Consider the following 17318-nt stretch of genomic DNA (forward strand, 5'->3'; position numbering starts at 1 on the left):
TAAGTTTCATCATGATTGGCTACAGTGATGCTACATTAACGCCTGATCATCATCTACTCGTATGGTTAAAGACCTCATTAGCTATAGTAACTGCTACAGTACCATAATCGTGGAGGTGATTTCGTAATTAGATTTTATTTAATATCTCTAATTATATTCAAATGGCCAAAAAGTTTTCATGAATTTTTTATCAGGGCCCATCCAAACAGGTCACAGTTCTGCTGACTGGTACCTTCATCTCCATTTGCCCAGTGGCAGTATACGGTGTACCCGTAATATTTACCAAATTGCCCTTTTCCCCTAGAGAAGCTTCAAGCTCCCACCGGCCACCTCACAGCATCGTCAGTTCACTCTCTTCTTCGTCCCCTTCTCGGTTGTCCCACCAACTCCCCAATCTTCTCACCCCAATTCCCCAAATATCCCATTTTCATCCAAGAACAATCCCCCAATCCGCCAAAGATTGCCGATTGGGGGCCCCGGCAATGGCCGCCCGAGCCGCCGCGCTGCTTGCCGCCATCTTCCTGGGGGCCCTCGGCACCGCGCGGCGGGCCGACGCGGCGATCGGGGTGAACTGGGGCACCGTCTCGTCCCACCGCGCGCCGCCGGGCGTGGTGGTGGACCTGATGCACGCGAACCGGATCAGCAAGGTCAAGCTCTTCGACACCGACCCGGGCGTGCTGCGCGCGCTCGCCGGCAGCGGCATCCAGGTCATGGTCGGCCTCACCAACGGCGAGCTCGCAAGCGTCGCGGGTTCGCAGGCGGCCGCCGACGCCTGGGTCGCACAGAACGTGTCGCGGTACGTCGGTCGCGGCGGCGTGGACATCCGGTGAGCCCCAGTCCTTTTTCTGGATCTCTGGAGTTGCAGCATTGTAGTTCAGCCTTTTGATTCCTGCTTCCATATTATTGGTGGTTGGTTGGGAAATCTGTGAGTTATGTAGTCGATTCAGTTGAGATAGGTGTTTAAGGTTGTATCACTTTTTAGCTTTTAGCTGAGTATGTTCGCTTTGGTGTGAGCTTCCTTTGCTTCTTGTGGTGGAGCCGAAGATGAACCTTTTGTATGTTGCGTGTTTCGTTGTCATGAAGATGAACTGTTTCAGGTCATTCTTATTTGAAATAGACATGAAAAAGAACTATATTTCAGAAAAATGGTAATTGGTCTATTTATCTTTAGGGAATGTTTTCCCCCATGTTTGAGCCTATAGCGGATTGCTTTGGTCCAAAATACGGTTTTTTTCTTGATGGGGTTGCTTAGGTTTGGGGTTATGTGATTCGAATTATGAGAGGAAGCTGGTCAATTTGCTCATCAGCTGTGTTGTTCGGTTCAGTGCCATTTCTAAGATACACTCTAGTTGTTTTAATTTGCAGTTAGATATCTGGTTTCATTTATTCTTTAGTTATCCATGGGTCATTTATAATCTGTTTGTCATATCCTCTTGTTTTGTCAATGGCCCAGTAATTTTGTTTAATGGTAGAATTCGATTTAGGATATCTCTCTTCTGTTTAAGCTTTCTTCCTGATTGTCTCGTGTCAATGCTTCCCTTAGAAATATAGTTTAGTAAAAAATGTGTCTACTTCATGCATTGTATGTTGACTGTAAAATCTTATTTCATTTTGTTGGTTCATGACCCTGATCTGCTATTATTTCAAAGTAGCAATCACTGAATCATTATTCATATCACATAAGTACGTAAAAGAAAATTTATACTGCTATCTTTGAGTCACCTAACACAAAATATTTTCTATTTTATTTGCAAAAATTGAAACTGACCACTTTAATTAGTTATCAAAAGTACCAGTGAGAGGTTAAGAGCAATGTGCACATGATCAATGGTTTGTTCTGGAAGCAATGCAGAATGCACTGCTCAATGAAAGTTACAGTTAGTTCGGATTAACAATGCTTAGAGCATGCAAGTGATTAGTGTGTCCATTCTTTAAAAAGTTTACTTTATTTTTCATCAAATTTCACTTGCAATAAGAACCAGCATTGACTCCTAAATGTTTGATTTTGTTCATAGCCAACAATTCTACCTTTTTTTCACAGATATATTGCTGTGGGCAATGAGCCTTTCCTGACAAGCTACCAGGGTCAATTCGAATCATATATCATTCCAGCAATGACAAATATTCAGCAATCACTGGTGAAAGCTAATCTTGCTAGTTACGTAAAGCTAGTAGTCCCCTGCAATGCAGATGCGTATGAGAGTGCTTCTGTTCCATCCCAAGGAGTATTCAGGACTGAATTGACTCAGATAATGACCCAGTTGGCTGCTTTTCTGAGTTCTAGTGGGGCTCCATTCGTCGTCAATATCTATCCGTTCCTCAGTCTTTATCAAAATTCAGATTTCCCACAAGATTATGCCTTCTTTGAGGGATCTACTCACCCACTAGTAGATGGACCGAATGTGTATTACAATGCATTTGACGGGAACTTTGACACATTAGTTTCTGCTCTTGGTAAAATCGGCTATGGGAACTTACCGATCGCAATCGGTGAGATTGGTTGGCCAACTGAGGGAGCACCAAGTGCAAACTTAACTGCAGCGAGGGCATTCAATCAAGGGCTTATCAATCGTATTACAAGCAACAAGGGAACTCCACTCCGACCTGGTGTCCCTCCAGCTGATGTCTATCTTTTCAGCCTCCTCGATGAGGAGCAGAAGAGCATACTACCAGGAAATTTTGAGCGACATTGGGGGATCTTCTCTTTTGACGGACAAGCCAAGTACCCACTGAATCTTGGGCTGGGCAATTCTGTATTGAAGAATGCTAAAGAGGTTCCTTACCTTCCATCACGGTGGTGTGTGGCAAACCCTGCTCGAAATCTCGACAGCATTTCTGATCACATGAAGCTTGCCTGCAGCATGGCTGATTGCACTACTCTGTACTATGGAGGTTCATGCTACGGCATTGGGCAGAAGGGCAACGTTTCATATGCTTTCAACAGCTACTATCAGCAGCAGAAACAGGACCCGAAGAGCTGTGATTTTGGTGGGCTTGGTATGATAACCTACCTCGATCCATCGATGGGCGAATGCCGCTTTCTTGTTGGCGTTGATGACAGTAAGAGTTCTTCAGCTGCCTCTTGCGGCAGTGGATGCTGTGGGGTCTGTTGTGGGCAGTGGATGTTAGCTTTCTGGGTGTTCATGTACCTTAGAATGATGGGTTCGGCCTAATGCCAAACTGATCTGCTAGGGCGTGATGCTAGTGCCCATGTTAGATAGATTGTATTGTTGACTTCTAGAAAGGCACTGTCGCCATATATGAGTACTAGATTGTTGTGAGATTAGGAAAGGGCACGCTTGGGTCATATATATGAAATTTAATTGATTGTTGAAATACCTCCTTTGCAACTATGATCATTGCTGGCCATCAATTTTCAGGACAACTAAAGATGCTCTCTTTGCTGTGACACCTCAAGAACCAAGAGAATTTTTTTATTGGCAGCATGCAACATACGCCGTATATTCACAAAAGAGCATAGGGAACAACAACAATATCCCAGTTTGATTTTATTTGATATCATCATATTGTTCATGATCTATGAACAGACCTTAGGAAGCCAAGATCTTTCATCGTGCTGGAGGCGGCGGGGTGGGTGGGCAGCAGTTGTCGCCGGCTGCTGTACAAGCCAGCAGCACTGGCACGCTGAAATGAAATGGATCCAAGACCAGGATCAGGAAAAGGCTATGGGTTGATGCCAACATGCCAACAGCAGAAAAACATGGCTGATGACCTAACTAACTGCAAGGCTGTCGGTTACTCTCCTGATAGAACTAAACAGCATCTTGTTGGCATGTCAAGGTTCCATGAATACCAAGAAGTGAATCTATAACTATTTCTAAAACCAAGGTTTCTACTTAAATTTTTAATTTGGTCTATCCTGTGTCGTTGACAGGTGGATCTTAATTCATCTCATATGCCAGTCGGATTAGCCTTTGGTCCACGACTGGATCACATAGATCCCTACAAATTAACGAATGAATAACTATATGTATTATATCAACTGTATCTGTAGCAATGTATGGACATAATTATAATATTGTAATAGCGAACAAATTATTTTTCACGACGTACGCATTGAGGCAGTCACCGTTGTGATGAAGAATCCAAGCAGCGTCAACCATGCCGCAAGGGCAAGGATAATGTTTGTCTTCATGCCTCCCAATCCTGATTCTTCAGATTTTTTGTTGTGAACAGGAAATATGGTAGTGGGCTACGTATATAAAGGGCTCCAGGTACTGTCTACACAATTGTTATGTGCCACAGCTAGAATTTTCGATAAGATGCGCCGCTTTAATGGACTTGGACTTTTCAGATACTAGTGTAGTTGCTGGACTATTGACATCATCTAGATCTGACTGTTGACTATTGAGATGGTGGTTTTCATAAACTTTTTTTCTAGCTGACGTTCAGTTTCTTTTGACCTATAGTATTGTTTGTACCAAACTCCTTCGATTAACCAGTCATATAAGTTTACAAAGACCGAGATTGGATGTCGCTGGAAACAGCAAATATAGACTTTATAGTGTCTGAGATTTAGATTTATTAATTATATTTTAAATTTAGCTACTTCAATCCTCCATAATGTACCCATCACCTGCCTGAATTTTGAAACAGTATTGGCGCTCACTGCAACTCGGAAAATTTCCATCCTGAATTTGCTTGAGTATTTTTTACCATTTTTTTACCTGTACTTACCAATAAACTCGGTTACCAGAAAAACTTAGCAAGATGAACTAGAACGAAAAGATCAGTCAAAATTGACCAAAATTAAATTAATTGTGACACATGAGTTCAAACATTATTACTGATCTTTTAATTTTGCATGTCATCAGATGAACTTAATATATCGAAGGCTACATCAACCTATCCTTACAACTGAAGTTGAAGCGCACCTAGCCTACTACACAATAAAAGTTTTAAATAGCACTTATGTTTCCTCCTCTGGATAAAACAATTAGATGGAAGCGTATATTTCCATAGCATGGCCTGTTATACTACACCATGAGCACAAAGCAGCATAAAAACTGGCTCCAGATTGTATTTAGCTTCGCATTCCTGAAGTTAAATACAATCTGGATAAAACTTCAGGAATGCAAAGCTAAATACAATCTGGAGCCAGTTATATATATATATATATATATATATATATATATATATGTTTTTTTACACTCACGTGTAAATACTCTCATCATCAGTATACCACTGTGTGTATGTCCTCATATTCATTTATCACTTTTAAGTATGTTCATATATTTATTCTAAGATACTTCAAAGATATATCTCTATCTCTACTACTAAAAAGAATGATTGGGAGAAAAAATCTTGGTGTGACCCTAACTTCTCTCCCGTGGTGGCTCTGCCGTACCATCATCTGGACCGTTCGATTGAAATGCCGCTCTTCTGTACGTCCGTCGCCCACGTTCTACACTTCTACCTCCCATGCGCACGCGAAATCCCTCCCCCGTCCCACGCCCTCGCGATCCCCTTCCCCGATGAATCCGCTCGACCTCGCCTCGACCTCGACACCACCTCCCTTGAACCCTCGCAATCGCTGTCGCATCCTCCTCCTAGCAGGCGGCCTCCCGACGCCGCCCTCGCAATCGCCTCGCGCGAACCGACGCCTCCTCCCCGGCGAGGCAATCTGATCCGATCCTGCCCTGTCGGTCCTCGCCTCCCATCGCTCGCCCCGGAGCGCCTCCATCAGACGAAGTGCAAGCCGCTCCTGTCGGAGCCTGTCGCCGGGCGCCAACCAAAATCCAGCCGGAGCTTCGTCCCCGTGCCTGGTGAGGACACAAACGAGATCCCCTGGCTCTCCTCTTCCTGTCCCCCTCCTCACCCAGGCTCCTACATAGCAAGACCGCCGTGGATACAAATACAGATCTCCCATCCACCATGAACACAAAACATCAAGCTATTTTGTATTGTAGATTAAAGCCTTGTCTAACCTCGAAGCCAATATATATGATGGTGAACTTTTGCTTCACGGTTCCTAGAACTAATCCAGGCGAAGTGAAGGCTGGGGCAGTCGTACTTGCAGTCGCACTCACTCTCCAGGTAAGCTAATTACTGACGGTTTGGTCTCTAGCAATATTTCCAAACAGATTGGTCTTTGGCATTTCAAAACTGATAGATTCACACATTTTTGCATTCAGTATGTGATGGTCGTGGGTGTGGCATGTGTTCGATTGAAATGAATTTGGGATTCAGTTATTTTGTGAAATAAAGAAAGATATTTTTTTATTAAAGTTACAGTCCTGTTAATTTTCTTGATTGTCTTAAATATTATGAAGTCTTTGTGTTCTATCATGTAGATTTGCCATATTGGCCCACTCTCTGACCTAAATGAAACTGGCTAACAGATCCAAAGGAATAGGATATATAGTCTTCATCAAATGGAAAGTTTTGAGGGTCTATTATTATTTGTAAATGGGAAAATTTTTGCATAAGTAGTTAACTACTAGAATCTGTCGTAGTGCTTCCAAATCTATACTAGCAGAGAATGCCCTTGCAGTTTTCTCCTAGCAACCCATGCGACACTCTTGATTTTATATTTTTCTTTTACTCTCTTTTTGTGAACATAACTGAAAGCAATGGTAATGTTGTGACCTGGTACCTGTTTTTAATGTTCAGTTTTGATTTCCACTGGCCTTTAGATTGCTTGGCTTATGTCTTATTTCAGACCAAAAAAGAGCCAGTGCTTGTCATTAATCCGTATGTTCAGTCCCATTGCCCTTTCTTGACATCTGTTTCTTGAATAAGGTGTCTTAGCACAGATTTCTCATGTTTGGTGAGGAAGAATATGTGCCGTCACTGATCTTAAACAAGGTACTTGTTTTTTGATAGAATGCATAGTGTGGATTCAAATTGGGACTCTAATGATTGCAGTGCAGGTAGGTACATGGAGCCTGTGTTGTAGAGAGTTCTGATGATTGTGGATAGGGGAACATTTAGATGGAGGAGCAGATTCACAACAAGGAAAATCTTTTAAATGATATGAAGCTGAATCATGATAGTTATAACCTACATATTTCCACCTTAAAGCCAACTTTAAATGTTAGAAGTAACAAAGCCAACATTGTTGTCCAGACCTTTTCATCTGTTCCCATCCGATGTTGGCCAGCTCCATGATATATATTTTTCCTTGATTGTTGCATATAGTGCAAAAGATTATGGTTGCTCATCTCTTAAAATTTGTACGATTGTTGTATATAATAATTTGGTTTTTAGTCATCTACCTGTGTTGCACCACAGTTTCGTGGTCCTATTGTGTTCAGTGATGGTAAAATAATATTTTTTTTCATTCTACACTTATTATACTAGAAAAATTTAAGGTCTATATATTATGATATTTTTAAACAAATATTATGTGCCTTGTGCTATAAATATTTTGCTGACCGTAGCAACGCACAGGCACGAACCTAGTACATGAAAAAAGTCCATATGATGTATCTACTCCCACATGTGTATCTCATGATATATGACGTATCTGATCCAACAAAGAGTATGTATGTGAAGTATGTGTTCATACTAGAATATAATGCTAATATATATGTTGGTATGTGACCGTACATAGAGTATATGTACATCTTATTTTATATACTAATATTAAGGTATAATCATAGTATATTTAAAAACTAGGGCTATTTTTGAAAATTTTCATGTATATACCTTTGAAGTATGTTAGAATAAGTATATGAACATACTCAAAGTGATAAATGTGTGTGTGTGTGTGTCAGTTGGGACTTTATTAGGTAACGCAGTAGCATCTTTCATGTCAAGACTGGGACAATATATTCACTAAGAAAAAAAAATCATGTGTTGTTTGTGTGCCTCGGGGTCTCATGTAATCCGTATGAGCGGAACCAGTATGACAAACATGCAGGTTATTACGAAAAGCAGAAGCAATTGGAAACATGTTGTCTTGGAGGTCAAAGAATACACCTCGGTTGCACACGCATTAGCATAGCAGGTGCCTGCCAAGCTATGCTCCACAGCCCTCTCTGTTGAATCAAGTATCTGCAACATCAGTATATTCATATTAACAATAAGGAAATAGGAATTCAGCAAATGAGAAGATAGAAGAAGCTATACAGAGTTTGTATCCATTGATGAATCATAAATTTGTATTCCAACGATCTTGCTGCAACAAAACAATACCATATTATTAAGTATTGACAAAGAAAGTGATCTTGACATATTATTTATCTCAAATCATATAGACCTGTGCAAAAACTCCAACTACATTGCTGACCAATGTTCCAAACCGAGTACATTAACAACACATGAGGGTGCTGTTGATGATAAACTGCATCATGGACTTACATCCAGGAAAAATTACAGAATGTTGAGAGTATCGGTCGCGTAGTTCAAGTGGGGGATGGGATTACTCGTATTATAGGTGTTGCATGTTTGGGAAGTTTTATTAGGTTGGTAGGTGACAGAAACAAATGGCGGCATGGAGTACCAAAAAAGGTCTACCTTCTCAGTCTCCTGCACAGATTGGTTCATTAAAAGACTGGTCTCCTTCAGTTGGCACGCTAATTCAACCATTTCATCAGTAAAACTTTCTTGCAGGTTTCATACAGAGGTGACACCAACAAAAAATGGCAATTCAGTGTTAAGATAAGTCTCTGTGGCACCATTATTCTTGAGAACAGTAGACAAGATTAAAAATGGTTTCGGACACGCGAATAGGCAAAAGGGCCACGTAAAAGAGAAGCCATGGGTAACGTACAACTGTACAAGGAAATAAACCAATATTGAATGTACCCAAGTTTTTCAATTTGTGCTTGTGCTTCTGCATCCAATCTAATAGGTGCTCCAACATCTCTTTCTTTCTCACGGACAGTTTGTCGAGCCTCTACTCGATAACTGCTGAATTGAATTCACAAAAAGTCAGCTCCATGTACCATTAAGAAAAAGTTCTAGACCAATTTTGCAGATGCAAGACAACATAATCATCTTACGTCATTCCTCCTCCTTAATCCTGAGGATAAACCTATTGGACTTCCTACTTGTTCCACTTCGGAAGGGCAATCTTCTTTTATCTCATATAGTACATCATCCGGCTAAACCAGTAAAGATATAGTCATAAAAAAGTACTTATATGTGTTGCCATCAGATTATCAATAAAACTTTTGCACCTAAATGTACTCCCAATGCAACGGAGATCACAACGTCTTCTACAGACATCAAATCTCTGGTATCACTATCCTGGCGGCATATGTTGATGATTAGTGATCACCGGGGATGATGTAGAGTAGTCAAGAAACTGAAGGAAAGGCTAGGTAGAGCCTTTGAGGTAAAGGATCTTGGACCACTTCGATACTTTCTTGTTATTGAGATTACTAGGTCATCAAAGAGAATTATTCTCTCCCAAAAGAAATATGTCCTTGATTTGGTGGCCAAGACAATGATGTTTGGGTGTCGTCCGATCCATGTGGATCACCCATTGATAGGAATCACCAAACTTGTGCCGAGTCAGGTGACCCTGTGGATCGGGAGAGATATCAAAGGCTAGTTGATTGGTTAAAATATCTTTGCCACACTGGGCTTACATTGCTTATGCGGTCAGTGTGGTGAGCAGATATATGCATGATTCTAGAACTGGGCACCTGGAGGCAGTTTATCAAATCCTGAGATATCTGAAGGGAACCCCTGGTAAGGGGTTGTGGTTTAGAGCAAACTGCCACCTGAATCTATAAGGGTATTGTGATACTGATTGGGCAAGCAGTAGGGATGATCCGAGATCCATATCTGGATATTATGTGTTTGTAGGTGTTAATTTTGTTTCATGGAGATGCAAGAAGCAAGTTGTGGTGTCTTGGTCTGCTGCGGTGGCCTAACATAGAGCGATGGCCTTGACTTTGTGTGAGATGATGTGGTTGAAGAGTCTTCTAAGGAACTTCAGGTGTTGAAGAATGAGACTATGTTACTTCATTGTGACAATGTAGCGGCAATCAATATAGCAAATAATCCAGTTCAGTTTGACCGAATAAAGCATGTGAAGATTGATAGGTTCTTCATCGAGGAGAAGATGGACAGTGGGGCTTTAAGCTGGAGTATGTCAAGTCTCGTGATCAACTAGCTGATTGTCTCACAAAAGGTTTAGGTCCTAAGAATAATGAGTGGACATGTAACAAGATGGGTATGTTGAATATCTTTAACCCATCTTGAGGGGGAATGTTGGTGTATTATTATAATTAGTAAATGCATAAGGATTATTGTGTAAATTGGAGAAGATAAAGTGAAGAGAAGGGCTATGGGGAGAATTGACCCAGCCAGAAATTTTCCCCAAAACAACACTCACTAACGCATTTCACCGATTCAATCGGTGGTCATTGACCTATTCAATGAATCAATCGGTGCAACTATAACTGGTGGGAGAAGAAGGAACAGTACCATTAACGCATTTCACGAGCATTGTAAAAGGTCATAAAATACACTATATATAATTTAGTCCAAACTATTCTATACTTTTTAGTCCGAAACCGCCTAACTATTTTGACTTCCCTGTGCATTTCCACTCGGGCGACATTATTGCTTGGCTGGCCATGATGGACTTAAGTCTTCAGAGTATAATAGGAGAGCCAGAGATTAATCATTTCTTTCGTTGTCTCATATGTCACATGTACAAACATTGCTGCAGGCATAGGCATTCGAATGAAAAGGGAAGCAAAAGGACATTCCACGTCAGGATCACACTCTCTCCACTATACAGCTGGATGAACTTTTTGCATTGTGCGATTCAATGGATTGGAATATTATCTGTGGCTCTATAAAAGGAGACTGAGCTAGTCGCTGAAATCATCACCTACTCACAATTCTTCTTAATTGTTTTGGAAGTGGAGCTTTGAGTGACTGACGTAAGATGAGGAGGAACACGCTTCTTGCACTCTTCATTTGGGCAATGGCGGCTGCATTATTCATCTTTGCTGTGGCCATGCCAGCGGAGGGCAGGAGAGATGGTATCCACCCGCAAGGTATTCCTATTTTCTTTTTTTTAAGCTTTCCATGTAAGTTATTTTAGTATTAAATATCATATCAACTAGGAGGGCACAGCACCCATGTCTCTTATTAACTGATCAAATTAAGTTGACAAGTCATGTGATCAGTCCACGGCACATATAAGCGTGTAGACATGCAAAGAATTTATATGTCGTTCAACATGTGAAGTTTTTACAATCAGTGACAGGGCTGTGTTTAGATGCGAAAAGTTTACGAAAAGTGAAGCTGAAAAGCACTATACCACTTTTCGTTTGTACGTGGTAAATATTGTCCTATTATGGGCTAACTAGGTTCAAAAAATTCATCTCGCAACGTACATCCAAACTGTGCAATAAGTTGTTTTGTTTACCCACATTTAGTGTTCCATACATGTGTCATTTGCTATATTTAATGTTTCAATGTAATTTTGATGTGACGGAACTAAACACAGTCTGGGTGCCGATCCTGCTATTTCACGAGGAATGGCTTCTGGATCCAGTGTGGCAAAACCTGCTGCCGCTCTGACGCTGAGAACTGCTGCTTGGGAAGCCACTAGTAGCTTCGTCAGGCTCTGAATAACTGGCCTTCAAATCCTTGTGCATCTACTAAATAAAGTCGATGAACTATCCCCCTGCATATCCTGATATTGGAATGCGGGCTCTCCTCATTTGAACACTAAGTTCTTTACTGTCCTAAGAGTAATATGCAGTAGTTTCTGACTGCTCAATTATGCCTAGCAAGAGAATAAATCAAAATATGTATTTTTTTTCAAAAGTCTCCTTTGCATGTGCAGCATTGATGTGTCAATCACGAATAGTTCTTCTATCATTCTATCGATATGAATATCCTTCACTCAGGACACCTAAGTTTGCAATTCGTCAATAGTGCTTTATTAAAACGATGGCAAATAGATTCACAATGATGGCAAGTAAAGTTATTAAACCCTCGCAGACAGCTTTCTTAATTTTTTTAGATGATGGGAAAAACGTCCCGGCCTTGACCTCATAGAGGCTACAACCTACAACTCGCTTATTACATCAAACTACAGTTCCTCCGTCTGCAAACACACTCATAAAATTTACAAAAGTAAATAGGAGACACCAACAAAGTTCTCATGGGAATTTATTAAGCAGCAATCCTATTGCTAAATCTCCATCCATGGTTGGCGAAAATTTGCATAGCCGTTGTCTCCAGTGATCGGCATGCATCCTTCAACAAGTTGTTGTCATCATCACACTTTTGAAGCAGCGACCACATCCGAAGCCAATGTGTGGCCCTGAACAATACCTGCATATAAGTTTTCATAGGAGAATTGTCAAAACAATATCATTTCTGCTCAACCATAGAGCCCAGCAAAGCGCAGAAACTCCACATAATAATTGCGTTTTAGATTTACAGTCAAAGCGAAATAGCCAATCATTATAGAATTGAGCAACACTCGTTGGTGGTACCAAGCCAAAAGTGTACTGTACCACTCTCCAAAGGAATTTTGCAAAATGACAATCAAAGAAAAGGTGTTGGATAGTTTCATCATGTGAACAAAATACACATTTTTTTGCTACCATACCAATTACGCTTAGCTAGATTGTCTTTAGTTAGCACAACACCTCTATGCAAGTACCACATAAAAATCTTAATCTTAAGGGGAATCCTTGTCTTCCACAAGGTCCTATTCTGCCTTACATGCCCATTGCAAATTAAAGCACTATACATTGAATGGACAGAGAAAATTCCACTTTGGTGTAAACCCCATTTAAACACATCTTCCCTATCATTCAATCTCACTTGAGCTATCCTTGCAACTAGGTTATACCATACTACCAAATTAGTCCCTACCAAACCACGTCGGAAAGAGATATTTAAAGAAATGGAATTGAAAACCGTTGCAATAGAAATATGCTTCTTTCTTGCAATGTTATACAGAGAAGGATACTGTTGACTAAGAGTGAAATTGCCCAGCCATTTGTCCTCCCAAAACCTGATGTTCTCACCGTTGTTTAGTTGGAAACTACCTAAGGATACTGTGAGTCACCTGGTCTTTTTTGGACCTGCGCAATTGGTTTATCTTTTATATATTTTCTCTTTAGTAGATTTTTCCAAAGGCCATCCTCATTGATCAGTTTAAACAACCACTTGCTTAGTAAACACTAGTTTTGAATGTCTAAGTTTTTTATGCCCAAGCCACCTTGATCTTTTGGTTGACATAGAATGCTCCATTTAGCTAGTATGTACTTCTTTTTATGATTATTACTTTGCCAAAAGAAACGGGACCTGTAATACTCCAATTTCTCTAGGACTCCCCTTGGGACCTCAAAGAAAGAAATCATAAACATCGCTAGGCTCGTTAAAACTAAGACAACTTTCTTAATAGAAAGATACATTAAGCAGGTTAGTAATTTTGCATGAAACGATCCATGAACTGCACGCGAAAAAACAGAGAAGATAGACACCTACAACAAGATTTTGAGAAAGCTCTAAGCACAAAAGACTTTTCGCTAGTTTGGTGCCGATGGATCGAAAGCATTGTTAGTGCGGGAGCGTAGGGGTCAAGGTAAACAATGATGTCGGATACATTTTTCAGACTGGGAAAGGGTTGAGGCAAGGAAACTGCTATCACTGATAGAATGTATAGCTGTGTGCATATACTCGAGGCCCATATTGGGCATGTATATCTTCTTGTATTGCAAGACACATTGGCTATATAATGAGAGGTCACCCCCCACATTGGGTGTGTGGTGTTTCCCTATTCCCTCTACCTTTCTACATAGTATCAAGAGAAGGCAACGATCGGCCTTCCGCTTCCGCTCTCTCCTTCCTTTCCCTGCGCTAGGGTTCCTCCCTTGCGCCCCACCTCTCTACCCTAGGGCTCCACTTCCTGGCGCCACCTCCCCTCCCCGCTCTCGCTGCATTCCCTGCCCTAGGGCGCAGCCTCCTCCCCGCATGCGATTCCCTCATGCCGCGTCCACCTACAGGCCGGCGGCTCCTGGATCAATCTGTTCCAGCGCCGTCGTCATGAGCGCCACCAGCGCTGCCCTGACGGACACCTCCTCGCCTATGCTTTCTGCCGCACCAACACAGGCCATCTTCGTCCACCCTTACACCACCGTCAATGTCAAGGCTCACGTTCCCGTGACCCTGGACATGATGAGCGCCAACTACTCCAAGTGGGCTTCGTTCTTCACGGCGTTGTGTGGCAAGTTCAGCCTTCACCGCCACATCGACGGCACCGCGGCGCAGCCCAACAACCCTGATTGGGATGTGGCCGAGTGCTGCGTGCGCAGCTAGATCTTCGGCACCGTCGACGACTCCGTCCTCAACCTCGCCATCACCGACGAGAACCAGACCGCGCGTGACCTCTGGGTTGCGATCAAGGCCCTGTTTCGCACCAACACGGCCTCTCGCGTCGTCTTTCTGCTCGAGGAATTCCATACCCTCAAGCAGGGCGACTCCACCATCGACGAGTACTACCAGCGCCTCAAGTCGAAGGCTGCCGCCATTCGACAGGTTGGCAACCCCATCTCCGACTCCCAGCTCGTCCTCAGCCTTCTGCGTGGCCTCGACTCTCGCTTCAACTCCACCACCGACGACATCGCCAAGCGCCACGGTTCTTCCGTCCTTCACGCGTGCCCACGAGCTGCTCTCTCTCAAAGAGTTGCTCCTCGCCAACGACGCGAAGAACGCGGCGGCCACTGCTCTCATCGCCTCCACCGCCTCCTGCTGCACCAGCCCCTGTTGCCGCTCCTCCTTCGCGGGCGTTGCCACGAGCGGTGACAGCAAGGGTGGGGGCAGTAGAGTAGTAGCGCACCCAAACAGAAGGGCGGCAAGGAGCGGCGTTCCGGCAGCTAGGGCGGCGGTGGCCCGCAGACCGGCACTGGCGTCCAGCAGGGCGTCCCACAGGGGACCCCATTCCGTCCCATGGGACCCTAGTTCTGCTTCAACCTGTACGCCCCCAGGGTCCCGCGGTCAGCAGGCCGGTGGCTTCTGGCATGGCGGCCAGGGCGGGTAGGGTGGGCGCGCTCCTGGGCTCCTCGGCCCCAAGCCCCAGGCTCACACAGCGTTCGCGCCAGCACAAGTCTCCACCCCTCAGATGTGGGATCAGGCTGGTCTCATCGCCGCCCTGAACCAGATGGCACTCCAGAACTCCAACTCCTGGGTCATGGACTCTGGCGCGACCTCCCATAGGCACTCGTTGGATGGTATACTTCTTTCCCGCCACCCCCTCCCATCCTTTCATCACAGTAGGCAATGGTCAAACCATCCCAGTTTCCATTCATGGCAGCTCATACTTACCCACCCAGGCATGCAACTTTTCTCTTCATAATGTTCTTGTTGTTCCTTCCCTAGTGCGCAACTTACTTTCAGTTCGCCAGTTCACAAAAAGACAACAACTGCACTATTGAATTTGATGCCTTTGGTTTTTCAGTTTTTCTGTTAAGGATATCCTGACTCGTCGCGTGATTCTTCGCTGCAATAGCTCCGACGGCGTGTACACCATCCCCGCCATCCCAGCAACTCCTCACGCCAGCATCGCCATCTCCACCAGTCTCTGGCATCAGCGTCTTGGTCATCCCGGGGCCGCCACCATAAATTTGCTTAGAAACAATGCCTCCATCCAGTGTAATAAAACTAGTCATACTCTATGTCATTCATGTCAGCTTGGCAAGCATGTGTGTCTGCCATTTACTACATCTAGTTCTGTCAGCACCATGCCCTTTGAACTAGTTCACTATGATGTTTGGACCTCTCCAGTAGCAAGTATTTTGGGTGCTCAGTATTATCTCGTTGTTCTTGATGATTTCACACATTTTTGCTGGACGTTTCCCCTCATTCACAAATCCGAGGTTGCTGGTCATCTAATCAATTTCTGCAGCTTTGTCCAGACATAGTTCGGCCTCCCCATTAAAGCTGTTCAGGCTGATAACGGCACTGAGTTTGTTAACAATGCCCTCTCCTCCTTGTTTGCATCTCGCGGCATTCACCTACGTCTCTCATGCCCTTACACCTCCTAGCAAAATGGCAAAGCCGAGCGCGTTCTTCGGACCCTCAACAATAGCATTCGCACCCTGCTCATTCATGCTGGCATGCCGCCCAAATACTGGGTCGAGGCCCTCGCCACGGCGACCTACCTCCTCAACCGGTGCCCCTCCTCTGCTGTTCACAACAGCATTCCCTATGAGCTGCTCTATCGCCAGCCGCCCGACTACACTCACCTTCGTGTCTTCGGCTATCTATGCTATCCCAACATGACTGCCACTGCCAAACACAAGCTTGCCCGTCGCTCTACAGCATGTGTCTTCCTCGGTTACCCCTCTTCCCACAAGGGGTACAGTTGTCTCGACCTCACTTCCCGGCGGATCATCATCTCTTGCCAAATTGTGTTTGACGAGACATGCTTTCCGTTCAGACCTGACACTTCCAGTGCGCTTCCGAGCTCTCTGGATTTTTCTTCTTTCAGGTCGTGCCGCGCCAGTGCCTTGCACTGCAGCAGCGGCTCCTTCAGTGGTCACTCCGTCGCCTGTCGACGTGGAGCAGCCGCAACTTGGTGCTCATCTAGAGGAGCTTCCCGAGGATCCTGCCGTCCTCCAGATCGGGCCGGTAATCGACTTCGCGCCGGCTGCAGCACCGGCCGGCCCTGTTCCAACCCCAGCCGGCCCTCCTCCACTCCGAGTGTATACTCGGCATCGGGCTGCGGGGACTGCTGCACCTCCTGCTCCGGCAGTTCCGCCGGCTCATCCCAGCTGGCCTGTGACGAGGTTTCAGATAGGCTCTCTGAAGTCTGTTCAGCGCTACGGCTTCCCACCACCACCACCACTGCCTCCGGCTCCCTCGGCTCAGGTGGCCTTCACCGCCACCACTACATCTCCGATCCAAGGGAACTACAGGACGGCGCTCGCAGATCCACAGTGGAGGGCGGCTATGGCTGAGGAACCAGGCGCTCGTCGACAATGACACTTGGCGGCTCGTCCCCAAGCCACCTAACGCCAATATTGTGACGGGCAAGTGGATTTATAAACATAAATTCCACTCCGATGTCACCCTTGCCAGTCACAAGGCCCGCTGGGTTGTTCGCGGTTTCACCCAGCGTCACAGCGTCAACTACAGCGAGACGTTCAACCCCGTCGTCAATCCTGCCATGATCCGGGTCGTCCTCAGCATTGCTGCTTCACGCCACTGGCCGATACACTAGTTTGTCGTGAAGAATGCATTCCTTCATGGACGATTGGAGGAGATCGTCTACAGTCAGCAGCCCCCCTGGCTTCGTCGACCCTGCTCATCCTGACCATGTCTGTTTGTTGCAGCGCTCTTTGTATGTTCTGAAGCAGGCTCCA

General features: G+C 44.3%; 1 protein-coding gene and 2 long non-coding RNA genes across 3 annotated transcripts; all 3 read left to right on the top strand.

Annotated features, from left to right (window-relative positions):
• The first annotated feature begins 324 nt into the window (after positions 1 to 324).
• LOC120673760 (glucan endo-1,3-beta-glucosidase 5-like) lies at positions 325 to 3373 on the top strand. The gene is made up of 2 exons (XM_039954764.1): positions 325 to 826; positions 2042 to 3373. The coding sequence occupies exons 1-2, from the start codon at positions 483 to 485 to the stop codon at positions 3171 to 3173; spliced, it is 1476 nt and encodes a 491-aa protein (XP_039810698.1). The 5' UTR covers positions 325 to 482; the 3' UTR covers positions 3174 to 3373.
• A 2073-nt stretch (positions 3374 to 5446) lies between these two features.
• Positions 5447 to 7233, top strand: LOC120673768. Its single transcript, XR_005674836.1, has 3 exons — positions 5447 to 6057; positions 6763 to 6828; positions 6894 to 7233. It is a non-coding gene; the product is annotated as an uncharacterized LOC120673768 (long non-coding RNA).
• A 3480-nt stretch (positions 7234 to 10713) lies between these two features.
• LOC120673773 lies at positions 10714 to 11757 on the top strand. Its single transcript, XR_005674839.1, has 2 exons — positions 10714 to 10985; positions 11441 to 11757. It is a non-coding gene; the product is annotated as an uncharacterized LOC120673773 (long non-coding RNA).
• The last annotated feature ends 5561 nt before the right edge of the window (positions 11758 to 17318 follow it).

This window comes from Panicum virgatum, chromosome 2K (assembly GCF_016808335.1).
Source record: "Panicum virgatum strain AP13 chromosome 2K, P.virgatum_v5, whole genome shotgun sequence".
Classification (NCBI taxonomy): domain Eukaryota; kingdom Viridiplantae; phylum Streptophyta; class Magnoliopsida; order Poales; family Poaceae; genus Panicum; species Panicum virgatum.